Below are 17,625 nucleotides of genomic sequence, written 5' to 3' on the forward strand. Positions count from 1 at the left end.
TCCATCTGACCGTGTAGGCATCAATGCCACAGTCACCTAGTTTTTTAATGAGGATGGGGTGAGAGACAGTGTCAAAGGCCTTGCTGAAGTCCAATAAGACTACATCTACGGCGACACCTGCATCCAATGATTTTGTGACCTGATCGTAAAAGGCAATCAGGTTGGTCTGACATGACCTGCCCCTAATGAAACCGTGCTGGTTGCCCCTCAGCATCACCCGTGATGCCAGTCCATCACAGATGTGCTCCTTGATGATCTTCTCAAAGAGTTTCCCCAGGATTGAGGTAAGACTGACGGGCCTATAGTTGCCCGGGTCCTCCCTCCTCCCTTTCTTAAAGATGGGGACCACATTGACTATCTTCCAATCATCTGGCACCTGGCCCGAGCACCACGAGCGCTCGTAAAACCATGTCAAGGGCCCTGCAATAACCCCTGCTAGCTCCCTCAACACCCTGGGGTGGAGAGCATCTGGACCTGCTGACTTGAACACGTCTAGCCCCTCCAGAAGCACTGTAACCCGGTCCTCCTCATCCTTAGGTCTTGGGGCGTTCCCCTCGAGTCCGTCTTGAATCACGGTGGGGGAGTCCCGGTCCCTGCACAAGAAAACGGAGGTGAAGAATTAGGTGTACACTAAGTGAAATTCAAACATTTGCCATCTTGAATTATAAAATGTAGTCTAGAGCAGGGGTGGGCAGCCTTTTTGCCAGTGATGGACCCTGATTCCTCCCCCGCCCCTGCCACTGTGTGTTCCTGATTTTCCATCTATCCCCTATGGCAGGGGTGGGCAATTATTTTGGGAGGAGGGCCGCTCACAGAGTTTTGGCAAGCTGTCGATGGCCTCATGTCAGGCAGCCAGGGGCAGATAAATATTAATTTTCTAAGTTTTTTTAGGGGCCCCACGGGCCAAACAGAATGACCTGGTGGGCTACATGCTGCCCGCGGGCCACATTTTGCCCACCCTTGCCCTATGGCTATAGAAATGGCTGTCTCCATCCTCTATATATTCCCCCTTCAGGTATTTGAAGACTGTTACCAAATCCCCCTTCAGTCTTCTTTTTTTTTCTCCAGATTATGTAACCCTAGTTCTTTCAGCCTTTCCTCATAAGTCATGCTTCCCAGGCCTCTAATAATTTTTGTTGCTCTCCACTGGACTCTTTCCAACCTGTCCACGTCTTTCTTGAAGTGTGGATCCCTGTCTTGCACACAGTACTTCACGTAAGGCCTCAAGTGCCAAGCAAAACAGAAGACTTACCTTTATTTGCAAGTGACAATCTTGTAAATACAACCCAGTATATTGTTGGCTTTTTTGCAGCAAGATCACACTATTGGTTCATTTATTCAGCTTATGGTTCACTGCAGGCATGGATACAGAGGGGGTGCAATAGTATGGATGTGCCCCTCTTTCAGTTGATGATGCTACAGGTGCAGCTGCTGGGGACTTAAAAAAATAATTTAAAAAGTCCCTGAATGGGGTAAGGATTCCATTCCCTTTCTTTCCCTTCCTCTCCATGCTCAATGGCACTTCCCCTCCCAGATCCTTCCCTCTCTCTTGCTCTTCTTTCCAACACTCAGGGCCAGACACAGGCATGGGCAAACAGGCAGCTGTCTGGATCCCAGACAGAAAGGAGTCCCAAAAATGGTAATTTTTTCCCATTGTCCGGTTATTATCGCTGCCTCTGGCGAAGGGGGGCCCAATACTGAAAGTTTACCTGAGGCCCCCAGGAGTCTAGGTATGGTATTGCCATCACTGTTGCTGTCCCTGGCTGCCCTGGGGGCCTGGGAGTGGCGGGGCATGGAGGCAGGGTAGGCTCCAGAGTAGCTCCTGGCTGCTGTACCTGAGCTCCATGGGGAAATGGGTTTAGCCAGGGACAGACGGGTTCGCGGGAGTGTGTTTTAGTTTAAAGGCTGCACAGGTTGTTGAATATGGGTGAAGATGTGCGAAGAAAAGTTTGTGAGATGGTGTGTGTGTGTGTGTGTGTCTGTGTGTATATATATACATATATTTTTACAAAAAAAGCAGCTGCTAGTGATGGATGGAGCAAAGCTTCCCATGAGGCAGAGGCAGTCAAAATGGTCATTTCTACTGAATAATCCAGTAGATCAGGCCATCTTGTTTATTCTGCTAAACTAAGATCTTTTTCTTGTTTAATACCTTGTGTGGCGAAGGCATTAGGTCCCCAATTGGGGAGTGAGTCAGTTACGTCTTTAAACCAGTATTTTTTGGCAGCTTATGTATGGGCAAGTGAGTTTGTGATTGTAGGACTAATAATTGCTGATTTACTGTGTGATAATGGGTTAAATGCTGCCTGTTTCTTATTACTGTATGAAAGCATTAATAATTCTTATGATGCCTATGCTGTAGTTACTAGGACTGTAAATGTACGTAAATGTTGTTGTGAGAATAAGCAAATGACATGGGAGAAAATGCAGGGAACCACACTATATGCTATAAGCTACTTGGAAATCTGGTGACGGAGGGCCCTCAAATAGTTGTTTTGATGCTTTTGCAAATGTGTATTGTATTTGGTAGGCTGCTAACTATCAGCTTCCCTAAGCACATGCTGCCTAGTGATAACCTCTTATAGGGCAGGAAGTAGTGGAGTAGTTGGTTGGATTGGACCATTCTTCTTTGGGTCTGGCCTCCGTGCCCAAAAACAAATTTTAGGTTAGAAGTTTACAGATCAGGAAAGCTGTAATGAACAACTTAGTATTTCTACCCTCGCTCCAAATGGCTTAGGGTTTGGCTACACTGCAGACTACTGTATAGCCTAGAGCTAGCTCAGATGCTGAATGCAGCATAGCCACCCACAGCTCTGTGCAAGCTAATTGACTCTGCTGTACTTTCTATTCGGATATTCATGAGACCTTGCCAAGCTAGTTTGCATACTAGGAGCAGTGGAGCCACAGCAGCACAATACTCAGGATGTGCTAACCATCCAGGTATTTATTTATCCAGTTCCTTGGGTAGATTTTGCAACCTGTATTGAGTTATATGTCACTTTGACTGCACTATTCTCATAAACCAGATTAACCTGGTATGTCTGTTCAAGCAGCAGTCACATCTTTGAAGGCCATGCAGATTTACCCTTAGTATCCTCCTATAAAAGAAAGGCTCTGCATTCCCTTTCAGTAGGAATCTAAGTGTACTGAAAAGAACACTTGGCTTTTAAGTAATTTAGGCACTGCACTGATGAACAGCACAGTGCTTACATACCTTTTAAAAATATGGGCCCCTATTCAATTTTCATTGGAAGGTTTTGCAAAAGACTTGAAAGAATCTTCTTTTTGTTTCATTTTGTTTTTGTTGTTTTTCAGTTTGTTAAAGTCAGATTATTAATACAGTGAAAGTATCTCTAGCACAGGGGTTGGCAGTGTTTTTGGGCAGTGTGACAAAAACACCCACAACCTCAACTTGTAAGATGTTGGCATGCTAGGAACGGATGGTGGGGGAGCCGTGAAGAGCCAAATCCTTGTTGTGGCAGCACAGCCCCAGCCTCTTCCCTGCCATCTGTCCGTAGGTGTGTGCACCTTCCACTGGCAACAAACTGGGTCAGGGCTCCATGGACCCCAGTGCTGCTGTGTTCAGCCCTCCTGCTGCCTGCTGTGAGCAGCCCGTGCTCCATGGCAGGTGGCAAGGGCCTGCCCAGAGCCTGGGCTGGCTGTGGCAGGTGGTATGGAGGTTGCAAGTGACTGCACTGGTGTCTGTGGAGCTCTGGCCCAGAGCCAGTGGCAGGCGCATATGTGCCTTTGGGCAGATGGGGGGGGAGCCATGAGAGGTAGTGCACTCCTTGTGGCCATGTACCCCAGCCCCTTCCCCACCCTCTACTCCGAGGCATACATGCCAAGCAAAATGCTTTTGCATGCCACGGTCTGGCATGTGTGCCGGGATTGCTGACCCTCGATCTAGCAAGCCTAATCCAGAATCAGGCTTTCATTGTGCTGGACATTATATAAAACCCCCCAAATTATAGTAATTTCCCCAGAGAAATCATGGCCACTGGACTTTGCAGCATTGTTCTTTCAAGCCAGTCTAGCTAGGAACCCTCTTTCATCCCCTTCCACCCCCCTGAGGATGAGTCCTTTAGAAGCAAGGGGTTTCCTATGTTGAGAGAGCCTCTCTGGCTCTTTGGCTTTTTTCCCCCCAGACTGTGTAAAAGTACAGTTTTCTAAAACTTTCCTATAACTATTCTCATTACATGTGGGACTTTCAGAAACTTGTTTATATCTCTTCCAAGGGTAGTTGAGTGCATCAAATGCATTTAATTTTTTTGTGGTTGAAAGATTATTTTTAATGAACCTTTTTAAATGGACCCAAGTTTCATTTATATTTTTGATTTTCAGTTTTTTGTTTTTACTATTTCTTTTCCTCAATGGAAAATTAAGATAAAGCTTTAAAAAAAGTTTTTTTTTTCCCTTTTACATTTTTCCCCTCTTTTTGAATTGGAAAATAGGCAAAAGAATGAGATAGGAAGGAATTTGGTAAAACAAAATCTGAAAATAAAAAACAGCCATAAAATGATATTTATAATGAGGTTAATGCATAGAGCCAGTGCACTAAAATGATTGTTTGTAAACTTTAGTGCCAACTCATGGACCTCTTTGCTAGGCACTGTACAAATCGAGAATTAACAAAGATTGCTTTATACATGTTGATATTTTTCTGAATAGACTGTTTAATTGATGATAAACTATGCATTTTAAGATGATGGGAAACTTCTCCATAATTTACTTTTTCTTTTTAATTTTGGCAGTTTTAAATTGAATCATTTCAAGTAAATTTTTAAAGGCATGCTATGAATTTTAGCTCTGTTTGTTAGCTTTATTTTGGCTTGCATAAAAGCTTATGCTCACATTTTCAGCTGTCACTAGAGGAAATAGAGCTAAGTCTACTAATAGAGCTGGACATCAGGAGACACTACTTTACAGTTAGGGCTGCCAGGCTCTGGAACAGACTCCCAAGGGAGGTGGTGCTCTCTCCTACCTTGGGGGTCTTCAAGAGGAAGCTGGACAGATATTTGGCTGGGGTGTTATGACCCCGGCACTCGTTCCTGCCTGGGGCGGGGTGTCAAACCTGATGATCTGTTTAGGTCCCTTCCGACCTAAGCACTATGATACTATGAAACTGTTCATGGTAACTGAGAATCTGTACCATAAGTTTTCATTGAGTAATAATTTGTATTTAGCATTGTTCGTTTGCCCAGATAGCAGATCTAAAGGATGTTAAGAGACCATGCTGTATACATGTGCCTTGCAGGTAATAATTATATATGTAAACTAAACTTTAGTATAATTTGAGAAGTGAAAATGTTTCTTGGAGGGACCATTCCTTTAAGAGAGTTAGCACCTTCTGGAAGGCACTCGGTTCCCCAGTGCTGTTTAATATAGTTTTTACACTTTCATGTCAGTAACCCCGAGTGATCTCTTGGCCTATTTTATGGGACAGCTTAAAATATGTACTTATGTCTGTTAAAATAGATAGGTTGGCTTAGTTGGAAATGATCTGTTACTGCACGTAAAGCTTGTACATCAAAAGTGAAACAAAAACCACCTTTTGACTAAGAGCAAAGTCCTTTTGATGGTTCCATCGATGCAAGACTATGGTTGAAAGAGGCAACTGCCATCTGGAATGTTGAATGATATTTATTTGAGTAGCCTATTAAACATTCTACATTAGCTCTGCTCAATGTCACTAGCAAGCAGCATTAAAAAAAATCAAACATAATCCCATCAGTTTCAGTAATGACATTTGATCTTTCACAGTTTAAAGTGGCTAATGTTGGTGTTCATTCTGAAAGTTCCATCCTTTTATTTTTGTTTAGCCTACAAGTCCCAAGTTTGGAAAAGCAGACTCTTATGAAAAACTGGAAAAACTAGGGGAAGGATCATATGCCACAGTATACAAAGGGAAAAGCAAGTAAGTTGGGTGTTTTTCATTTTATTTGGGGGGAAAAGGTTGATAATTATTGCATGTGCTTGGACCAGGATCCTGCAGTTGGATGCAGAATTCATGAATGCATGCTGAAGCACCATGGACTTCATTGCATCTTGATGTTAGAGTATGGGACACAGATCCCAGTGCAGCATTTAGATCATGGGTAATATTCTGTCAGACAGCATTAATATGAAGTGAATAGAATTTCATTCTGCTAATTTTCTATACGTATGAATAGATGGGGTGGGATTTTGCAGATATGTGGTAACCTACCAAATATATAGTTTGGAAAATTTTTCGTGTTCCAGGTCAAATTAGCCAGATCAGTTCTGAATCCTTTTGACTGAGCAAAACTCAATTGTTCAAACACCATATGTGGCACTGCAACCAGCAAGCATCCTCTAGCCTAGACTTTTCAGCTGGGGGGCTCAGGTACTTCCAGATCCATCAAGTAGGCATTCTGCATGTAGGCCCAAACCCAGAGGCTTGGGGTTCAGATGCCTCTGAGTCTTGCTTGCCCTCAGCAAATGGCTGCAGGAATAAGGTAGAGAGGAGTCCCCCCACTTGCATAGAGTAGGTGTGTAGCCAAGATCCTCCCACTGGATACTGGCCAGTGAGAAGCTAATTACAAGACTTTCATAGTGTGTCCTGTCTGCAGTGCATTTGGACAGAGGTGCACCCTCCACTACGCAATGCCAATAAAATCCATTTTGGCTTGTGTACCAAACCAGTGCAACGACTACACTTTAGCCGACAAGAGGCCTACCATAAGGATAGATTAGTGCAGCCCATCTGAATAAGATATACCATTAAGTACAGTTCCCCTCAGCACCGACTCTTTTTCCAAGTCATGGTGAGCCACTATACTGTATACCTTTTTACTTCCTTTTTATTCCCACAGCTAAGCCATGCCTATATTTTCCATTTTCAATCATTTCTGTTTCACCAGCCTTAAATGTCTGGCAAACATCATGAAACAGGGTCCCAAACAGTTTACCCAGAATCCCTCTGTCTCCCCCCCCCTCTCTGGTGCATAGGATTAGTGTGGCCCCACACTTCATGAGGTAGAGCCAGACCAGGTTGCTCTGTGTCTCATCTGCATATACATTTTTGGAGGATCCCAGGACTCTTGACAAGAAGACCCGACTCCAGTCATGGGGGAGGGGGGTGGGGCTAATTAGCACATTGGTTCTTTGTGGGAGGGGTATCTGGAGTACACACACATAATGAGCAATGCTGAGCTGTGGGGTCACTGTGGCTTGAAATGTTGACTCTGGTGGGTCCCAGCTCCAATGAAAAGTATGGGCAATTATGAACCTTTGGCTCTGGACTAATATCATTCATAGTTTGTACTACGTGTAAGTAGGTGCAAACATGCTGCTTGAAACTGTGGTCAGACTTGCGTCAGTTAAAAAAAAAATGACATGCATCAATTCTGGATGAACTAAGTATATGGGTAGTATATGCAAATTGCTACAGCCATAATTAATTTCAATGTCATTTGTTTAAAAATTGCTCACTTCCACATGCTCAGGGAGAGCAGGGTTTGACAGTAAGCAGAGGAGGAGGGAACTGCAGTGGGAAAAAGTTGTGAGGAAGCAGAGAGCAAAGGGGCAGCCTGACCCTCCAGATTTATTTTTCCTGGTCTCCCAGGGGGGGGGGGGGGGGGGGGGGGGGTGGAGAGGGGGTGATGACAAATTCAAGGCAAACCTTCAGTAATTAGATTCTATAACTGGAAAATTATAACTTAATTGTAAATTTTCCATATATAGAACCTAATTATTAGAGGGTTGTCTTCTATTTAAGTAAATCTGGTACTGAGTACATTAAATAAACTTTCTTTTGAAGTATAGATATTATGAGAAAACCATATAAATATTCAGCCTTATGGTTTAGCACCAAAATCCCATGATAAAATCAGTCAACTACTGTGCAGGTATAATTAGCTTATATATACAGATTTCCAATAAATCTGAAATCAAGAAACATACTTGCAAGACATATTCTGTCAGAATCAATAGAAGTGACATGAAATTCATTTAAAAAAAAAAACCCAACCCTGGCTCTTTCAGTAATGAGCCATGAATGTATTATATAAACTCAGATTGGTTAGAAATACTCCATTTGTTTTAATAGAATTAACCTACAGCTCTATTAGAAATACTTCATTGATTTTAATGGAAGTGAATAATGAATTAGACTTTTTTTCCTAAATCTCTCACTTCTCCATTTTAGTGAATTCCAGAATCAGCACATGGATTTTAACAGAATTTTTTAAGTATATTACAAAAAAACCCTGCCAATGACCATGATTTATGCTGTAAAGTCAAACATTTGAAAGTAGGGAAATCTAAGGGTATTTAGATTGCCCTTAATGTTTTACTACTAATGCTCTATGCACCCAACCTGTGCATCAGAGGCAGTAGTCTTCCTGTGGGTGAGATTGTGTGCTTAAAAGTTTAGTTATTAATGAATTGCACAAGGATCACCAAGGCACCTTGCAACTTAAATGTTTCTCCATCCAACCTGAATAATGTCCCTTTAACTGCATTTTAAACAGTTATGCTTTTAAGTATTATTTAAAAGAGGAATGTTTGTAGTGGAGTTTAGTTCCAGTTGTTTTCTGTCCCATCTAATTATGCATCATCAGCAGGGTTTGGATCTTGTACCATCTAATAGGAAGAGAAGGCTGTGTCCCAGGATAGATCATAGGTTGTTGGGTCCACAGCTGCCCTTCGAAAAGGTAGGCGGGGGGAGTACAAAGATCTGTCCCAGTATGGTTGCATCTTTGTCCCTTGAGGGATCTCTTCACTCATGTGATTTCCCCAAGGAAGGGTCACTAGGTAACAAGGTTTATGCTGGCTTTGCTGTTCTGTCAGCTTTCTGCTGGATAGGGTGGGTACTGTTGCTTTGATGCAGCATGTCCCTCAACTCTTTTGCTAAGTACAGACAGTCAAAAAGCCCAAGGCTCAATTAATTCTATCTTCGCAGGGCAGTCTAAACTGTGTAGATTGAACCAACATTCACTTTCAATTCTGGAAATGCAGTGGCCCAGGCCAGAAGCTGGGGGGTGCTAAAGCACACCTGCTTACTTGGCTGGAGCAGACAGGTTGAGCCAAGGCTAGCCTGCGCACCCTGGGGGTTGGGGGTGGGGGGGTTGCTGGGAAGGTACAAAGCATCCTGGGATGCTAGGCACCTGCGAGTTAACTTGCATCTGGAAGGGATCTGGGACTTAACTAAATCAGTTAAGTCTGATACTACATCGATCTAGATTTATCTTAAAATGGTTTTGGACATTTTGCAAATGGTTTATGTGCATTGAACTTCCGTTCCATTATAGATTTGAACCGGTTTCTGATCACTTATACTGGTTTATGTGTAATTTCTATCCCTAGCCTTTATGTTGAGTAGAGCTGATGAAAAAATATGGGATTGTTTTTGTTTTTGTTGGTTATTTTGTAAATAGCTTTCATATTTTTTGGTTCAAATATCTGTGTCAAATTGTTAACTAGTTCTAATGCTCACTTATTATTTTGCCAAAATATTTCTAGCAGTTGTCTCTAAAAATAGCTGTAGGAAACAAAAGAATATTGGGTCATACTGAGGCAGTTTGAATAACAGTGGGTGCAAGATGTTTGCTGCAAAGCTGACTAATTTAGCTCCCCAGTAAAGTGTTAGCATCTGCACGTATGGTACTATTAGGCTGGAGTAAACTAGTCAACTCCGCCATAGGATAGTACTGCCCAACAGAAGTACTATATTATGGTGGAGTTATTTTCTCCACTGCAGCACACATGTAGATGCTGATCAGGGCTGTCTGGGTCATGAGCAGGGATACTGGTTTTCTCTGATAAAAAAAATCCTGAATTTTCAGTTAAAAAAAAAAAAAAAAGTAACCCCAAATCCATATTTTTCCATCATTTAAATGAAACACCACTAATATACTTTTTAGTGGGAAAACCAGGATCCCTGGTCATTAGGGTACTGCCTGCTGGCTAACTCCTCACTGTAGCACCCTGATGCCGCAGCCAGCCCCTCTGCAGCATGCTGAGCTGAGTTGGAGCAGCTCCAGGCTGGCAGGCTGACCCCTGGGCCCACTGCCAGTCAGGGCTGCTCTTCCCCAGCTCAATGTACTGCGGTCCCAGGTGCACATGTAAATACTGCAGCTGGAGTAATAAACTCCAGCACAAATGTGCCAAAGTTTGTGTCAAATTCATTTCACATGTATATGTGCCCACTATGTTACATCTCCTCCATTCCTCCAAAATTTCAGCAGAAGTTGTTCCTACTATTTATCAGCAGGAAAACGTGGCAAACTATAGTCCAGGTTTAATGTTGTATTTTCTGAGATATTCTGAGCTCCAGCAAGATAATACAAATGGAGGCAATGTTCCCATAAGCTCCAGATGTGTTTAGATATACAAGTAAAGTACATATAAATGGAAGAATATTGATTATCTAGTACTACTGTTGGTTGGAAAGTTTTGCTGCTAGTGACATTCCTTGATAATAAAGAGCTTTCAAAGCTCTATGCTGACATGCATGTTTTTCAAAGATCCTATGAACGTATTCAGATAAACACAACATTTTGATTTATAAACAATGGCTTGTAGTTGTTTCAAAGGCAAATTGTAAAATTTCTCCAAAATTAGCACAAGCCTGCTCTCCTCTTCAGCAGTATTCGTGCAAATGTGTCATTTAACTTATCAATTTTTATATTAAACTTTTGGTATTGTGTACATGTTTGTCAGCTATAGATGGTTAGTGTTTCAGGACAAGGGACAGTTTCTTTTTCTAACCTCTGTCATCCAAATATTTATTGATGGAAGTATAATACATCTTTCACTTCAACACTCTTAATGATCATGGTTCCTAGTATGAACTTTTTTGTATTTTAAGCATCACATTGGTATGCTTATATTGTGGTATGGGGTTTTATTCCTTGCTTGTCTGCTTTTTTTGTGTATTGCTGCTCATAATGCTCAGTGACACCAGCTCCAGTAACTTTGTGCTTTATTGAACAATAAATCTTGGTGATATATACATATGCCTTTCAGTAGTTCTAGTCCCAGTTTTTTCTTTTGAAATCTGTGAAGAAACTTTTTTTCCATCTGTTGCTTCTCTTAAAAATGTTTTACATTTTGAATTAGAAACTGTGTTGCTCTTTTATCAGGGTATCATATTACAGTTTTTAAAACATTTATATAGAAGTTGGTGGGGTTTGTACTAATTTACAGATTTAAATTAGTAAAACTTGGTTAAATGAATCTTTTCATGTCTATTTGAGAGAGGCACTTTTTAAGCTCTAGTGACCTGGGCTAGGGACAGAAGTTGCACACAGACTGGTTTAAGGGATCAGAAACTGGTTTAAACTTGTAACAGAACATAAATTCAGTGCACACAAACCAGTTTGCAAATGGCCAAAACTAGTTTAAGATAAACCTGGTTGAATGTAAACTTAACTGATTTGGGTCAACTGGTTTATGGAACTTCTGTCCCAGATCCCTTCCTGGTTTAAGTTCAATCAGAGTCCCCCTACATCCCAGCATGCTGTGCAGCCTTGCGCTGGGCTGGGCTGGGCTGGGCTGAGCTGTCCTGTCTGCCTGCTTCAGAGAGCAGGGCTGGTCCCACTCCTCTCCTCCCTAGTTGGACTGAGAAGAAGGTGGACACTGCAGGCACAGCAGCATCTGCTCGCTACTCAAGCAGGGATCCTCCCCTGCCCCACCCCCCCAGCATGGACCCCAGCCAGTATCTGGTTACAGTCATACCACCCCCATGCTAGCTAATGCTGACAGGTGTTTGTGCATGTCTCCAATTTTACTGGAACAAAGACAGAATGGTGTCTGCTTAGGGCTTTTTGGAACTAGTCAGTAGGTCAGCCAGTAATGTCCCTCCATTCTTCCTTAAAAATGCTTTGCAAAAAGCTGTTTAAGAAGAGCTTGAACTAATGAGAGATGCTTTGTTTTCTTGATGGGCTGATAAGCGTTGTGTTCTGATACGCTTGTGCTGGCTTGCTGTCAGTGTTCAAGAAGGGACAGAAAGAGGTGCGAGAAGTGATCTGGTTTGCAGTGAATGCAGTGCCTGTCAGTTTGCTCCAGACACTATGAAGAAGCTGGGAGAGGGAGATTGAAAAGCTTGGTATCATCAACAGATGCATTCAATCTACATAAGCAGTTCTGCCCCCCACCCTGCCCTTTGCCTCAGCACTAGCCAAGGTCTGGCAACAGTCCCACCCCTTGAGCAGCAAGTGGGGGCAGCTGCTTTCCCCCCCTCTCCAGGCACACCCCAGTTTGGGACTGTGCAGGTCAGGGTGGGAGTTTAAACGCCTCCCTAATCATATCTTTCCGGGGCCTGGCCCATACCCTCCCTCAGCTCAGTACTATGGAAGAGAGGGAGGGCTTGCTTTAGCACCCCCTGGCTTCTAGCTTGAGCAACTGCAGGCATGTGCAGGCATTTCCTGAATCAAAAGTGAGTGTCTACTCACTTGCAAATTGGTTCAATCTCTGCAGGTTAGACTAACCTGCAAAGATTGAATCAATTCAGGCTTACGCTTTTTGAATGTCTGTCCCTAGCCCTGAAGACCAGAGGGGCAAATCAAGTTTAGGAGAATGAAAAAAGGAATAGGTAAGGTAGCTTTCATCCATGCTTTAAAACAAATTTGGTTGAGGCATCAAGGACTGAAACTTAGTTTTTTGCATGAAGTAATTAAATGAATGCTACCTTTCTTTAGTGACATTACATTATTAGCTCCAATGCTATCTAGTGCATGCAAACTTCTGCAAGAGACTTGACAGAACAAGTCAGGAAATGTTCTTACTGCAGAGCACTTAATTATATCAGGCCTGAGGCTGCAAAGAATAGCATGTGTGTTAAGTGATACACACCTGAGCAGTCCAGTTGGGGCTGTCCACACATACAACCTTTTTTCAGGTGCAAGGACTACAAAGTGCTCTATAAGAATGGATACTATGTATTAAGGAAGGGTAGATGTATGAAAAAGAGAGGAAAGATTAAAAAATGACCCTCAGTTTACGGGCACATGCTGCTGGAGAATGGTATCATTAGCATTAGAAGACTGGCAAAGGAATGCACAACTATAGCTGTGCTTACTTTACCCTTCTTTCTCAGCCTCCATCTACCAGCAGTCATTGGCTAATCTCTATTCCCGTTGTGTCACTTGCCAAACTACAGCTTTACAAAATGTTAAATTTTTCTTTTTTTGCTTTTTTGTTTGCCTTTAAGAGAACATTTGACAGCATTGAACTGTTTTAATATTTTACCTTGTTCAGGTTCCAGTTTTGTGTTAAAATGCTCATGTTGAAGTTTATTTCCTCTGCTTCCATGCTAGCTAGTCCAGTTCAGGTGTGATATTGTCACTCAGTAGGTTGGAAGATGCTCAGCTGATTCTTAAGTGAGCTATTTTGTAGATACAGTTCAAAGCAAGTAATTTGCCAGGCTTTAGCCATATGGCTACCTCTAACTTTAATGAGAGTTCAGTGCCTAAAATTTGGTTAAATGCTTTGAAAACTTATGTCCAAGGAAAGCATACAAGCTGCTCTTCTCTCAGCTTCCTTGAATAGACAGCCATGGAATAGCAGGTGCTGTAGTTTTGTCTTAGGCTAAATGTTGATCTTAACCTAGAGATGCATATGATGTTTGAGGAGGGGTAGAACATTTGTTTCTCAAACGGTGACACTTTAAGGTCATTTGGGATTACTGGTCCTCACTCGTATCAAGCTCTTACTAATGGCTCCATGTGCCACACTTTGGGCAACCGCTTTCGCCAGCGGGCTGAACTTAGTAAGGGGGGAATTGTTCTTGTCATTAAGAGCTGTCCTCTGATCATCACAATTTGAGCTGTGGTAGAAGAGGTTATTTCCCAGTGGCAAGCTGGTGGACTAAGATGACAGTAACCATGACTACTGCCTTATGGATTGCCTCAGGAGAGGTGAAGGCTAAGGGAGTAAACCCTGACAGAAAATCTGGAGTGGAGCCCTTAAGGCGGTTAGGTGATTATTTAGTATTCTTTCTAGCAGCTCCTACAACTTTCCTGGTCCCATGTCATAGTGGGTCCACTTTTTCACTGAATAAGTTGGCAAAGTCAAAAGGGTGATTCTGATGCTTGCTCCACTCTTGATCACTTAAGAAATGCCCAGGCTTTTGCACTCTAGAGTAGTTATTCCAGTTTCGCCAATACGTTGAAACAAATGGGAGTCAGCAGTTACCGGTTATAAGTAATAGGTTGATTGGTGTAGACCCAGGCACTAGGGGTTATTTCTTATGGTGGGAGAGGTCATTGCACCTCACTGGAAAACTACCGTTTGCCTCAAGCTGGGCAATCCCCAGACAATAAGGTGTTTTCCTGCCACAGTCTGCTGCTTCAATGACTACTTGGAGTTAAGAGATTCAACTTGAAAGCAGACTGCTATCATGCACCAACAGCTACTACAAAAAATGCACAGCCTCCCTTCTTTAGGTCTACTATCCTTTTGCTTGACCATGAATATTTCAAGTCAGCCTTCCCCTCAGTGTTTTTGTAAAAATGAAATGAAACATTTGAAGTGTGCTATTCAAGTGTGGAAATATGTAAAATATATTAAATGCATTATGGAAAAGGAACTTTAATATCCCCTTTTTGGTTCTTCAGGTGTTGCTTTGTTAACTTATAAAATATGCATCTTTTGGGAGTTTAAGTTTTACATTAGAAATGGGTTTTCTGAGCTTGCATGTTGTGACTGCGGCACCATTTACAGTTCTGGTTAATAGAAGCCCATCATAAAATTCCTGAGTCTGAATTTGAGTTTAAAATCTACTTTAACAGAAATTTGAAGTAAAAGAATTTTGACACATTTTAGGGACTAAACATTATGGGACAAATTCCCTACTTAAAGGGGTGACATTTGATCAGATAACAGTGGGATTTGGGAGGTAATGACAATTTGTTTAGATATTGGCTAAAGCAGTTTTGGCTTTTTTGAAGGTCTTCAAAGACTTAATTGTCATGTTTTGCATTTCCAGAGAGAAACTGTTCCCTAATTTGTAACGTCTAGTTTTTAGTTTTTAATTCATTACCTCCACTGAGTGAAGAATACTTTACAGTACCCTGATGTCATCTGTTAAGCTCAATACGAGCTGCTGGAGAGTTGAAAATGGGAAAATATGGAATTAAGAACATTTTTAGCACATGATTTTAAAATTACCTTGACTGTAGAGTATTTCACATTTTCCAGGTTCGCCTGGTTGCGACACAAAACAAAATAAAACAAAAACAAATATCCTTCCTTTCCCCTTTAAATTCCTATTCTGAACTTAAGCTGATAATAGGAATTAAGAAAAGCAAAGCCTATGCTCACAGCTTGCAAATCTATACAGCACAAAGTTGACGATTTCTTAACTGAAATTCATTATAGCATGTACAATAAACCAGCACGTAGGTAAACTCCTGCCTGTATATGTATTGCGTTAAGAAGGAGACAAGCAGGCTAGCCCACTCTTGGACTTGTTGACATACATATTTACATGAAAGGGCAGTTATTTTCTAAAGAAGAGAAACCAATGCTGCTTTTCCACAACTGGCCTTACATTAATAGGTTGGTGTGTTTCCTTGAGTATGTCTGTTGTTCTTCACACTCAGAGCAGGAAACCTCTACTGTGTATTTCCTTCCTTTTCTCTGCCAGAAAGTATCTGTTGGATTGTAACAGAAAGCCCTAACTGGAAGTGTGCATACCCCAGATGTTAGTTGAAATCTAGAATTACTTTAAATGAATATTTTTAAAAACAGCCTTTGTTGTAGAGCTAAGATTTCTGCAGCTGCTTCCTAGAAAAATGATGGAAGTGTCACACTGTTTCTCTGAGCAATGCTGTGAACACATTTGTCAATTTTGCTTCTTCTAATCACTTGGCCTAAACTTACTGAAGACAGCAAAGGTGTTGTATTTTAACTAAAGAAAGCTAAGGATCAGTATACTTTAATTTAAGGGTGGGTAATTATTTCGGCTGGAGGGCCACTTAACGAGTTTTGGTGACCCCGCCCCTTGACAGGTGTCCCTCCCCCTAGTCACCATTTCGGGACTGGAAGTCCCCACTTCCACAGGAACACAGTGTGGGGGGCGCATGCAGTTTCTGGGTTCTCCTCCAGTATACAAGAGTAAGACTTCATTTTTAGCTATTATGCAACTACCTCTATATACATGATGCAAATGCACATAAATCAGAACAAAAATATTTTTTCAAATAAAATTAAAATACGTTATGTATATGTTTGTTTTTTAGTCTATAATTTGTCTTCTTTCTGGTTCCAAGACGGCAAACCCCTTTCCCAAAATGAGCACTTCCAGAGGCAAGGGGAGTGACTTCTGGTGGCAAAGGTCAGTGGTTAGGGGTGGGATTTCCCATCCCAAGATGGCAACCAGGACGCAGGGTGCCTGTCAGGGGGTGGGGCTCCCTAGGGGTGGGGCCTCTGTCAAAGGGTGTGGGCCCTTGACAGCTCTTCAAAACCTGTTAAGCAGCCCTTGAGCCAAAATAATTACCACCCCTGACCTAGACTGTACCTGTGTCAAAACACACACTATGTTGCATATTGTTGAAGACTGCTCACTGACTAAGCTCAGGAACTGCACATGGCCACTGAGGACACTATCACATGGCTTGGCGATTACGCACATGCTGACTGAATGCTGGTGGTACTTGCTTGAGCCAGACCACTGCCATTTGTTCTTCTATCCTTCCAATTCATACAGTGGATTTTCTGGATACATTGCTGATGGTAACATTCAAAAGCTGTCAAATGTTTCTGATATGTCATTCAAGTTTCACGTGCAACAGGCTAGGGATGGTGATAGCCTGGTAGACAAGAAGTTTGATTTGGGTCCTGATGTCGTGATTATCAAAGACATGATTTTGGAGGTGTCCAAAGGTATCACTGGCAGATGCTGTTGTCTATATCTACTTTTTGGGAAAGGTGGCTACTGAGGCAAGGAAATGCTTAACATTCTCCAAGGATTACCCTCTAATTGTAATTTGTAGAGGAGCAGCTGATTGGTTTGAGATAGATTGATAAAGTATCTTGGTTTTTGTGAAGTTGGCAGAGAGTCCAAGCATTTCATATGCTTCACAGAAGCAGTCAAGACTGATCTGGCATTCTTCAGTTGAATCAGCACACACAACACAATCATCAGCATATTGAAGATTAGTAATTCAAATGTTGGTTTTCTTGGATTTGTACTGTAACTTGTTGCTGGTAAAAGAGATTCCTGCCCATGCAGTCCTGGATGCTGATTCGAGATGGAAGTCTATCAGCAATGAGTTGCAAAATATCTATGATATAGATGGAAAAGTGTGGTGCAATGGCATGTTTTTGCTTGTTCTAATAGTGAAAGGGTTCATTTCTGAGCCATTGCTTAGGACTGTTGCTGTGATGTCAGGAAGGAGTCTGATAATGGTAACAAATTTTGGCAAGCAGCCAGCGGGAGGCAGCCTGGATGTCACGCAGGAGACGGCCAACACTGCAGATGGAGCATATGCCCAGCTGGGCGGTCAGGGCCTTGGGCGAGACCCAGGCTGACCGAGTAGGGTCAAAGAGATGGCCCAGGCAGAGGACATGCATCTGGATGAGGGTGGCTGTGAGGCTGGCGGAAGTCAGGCTCAGCACGGGATGCTGCAGGGCTGGGTTGTGCACCAGGGGCTCCCTCAG

At 42.3% G+C, this 17,625-nt stretch overlaps 1 protein-coding gene across 2 annotated transcripts in view; it reads left to right on the forward strand.

The window, feature by feature from the left end:
• Nucleotides 1-17,625, forward strand: part of CDK14 (cyclin dependent kinase 14) — a 624,401-nt gene that overhangs the window by 179,839 nt on the left and 426,937 nt on the right. For both annotated transcript variants that reach the window (XM_014522234.2, XM_025210005.1), the window contains exon 3: nt 5,820-5,914. In XM_014522234.2, the coding sequence (XP_014377720.1) occupies nt 5,820-5,914 (95 nt within the window). The remainder of the gene's footprint in view (nt 1-5,819; nt 5,915-17,625) is intronic.

This window comes from Alligator sinensis, unplaced genomic scaffold, assembly GCF_000455745.1.
Source record: "Alligator sinensis unplaced genomic scaffold, ASM45574v1 scaffold479_1, whole genome shotgun sequence".
Lineage (NCBI taxonomy): Eukaryota > Metazoa > Chordata > Crocodylia > Alligatoridae > Alligator > Alligator sinensis.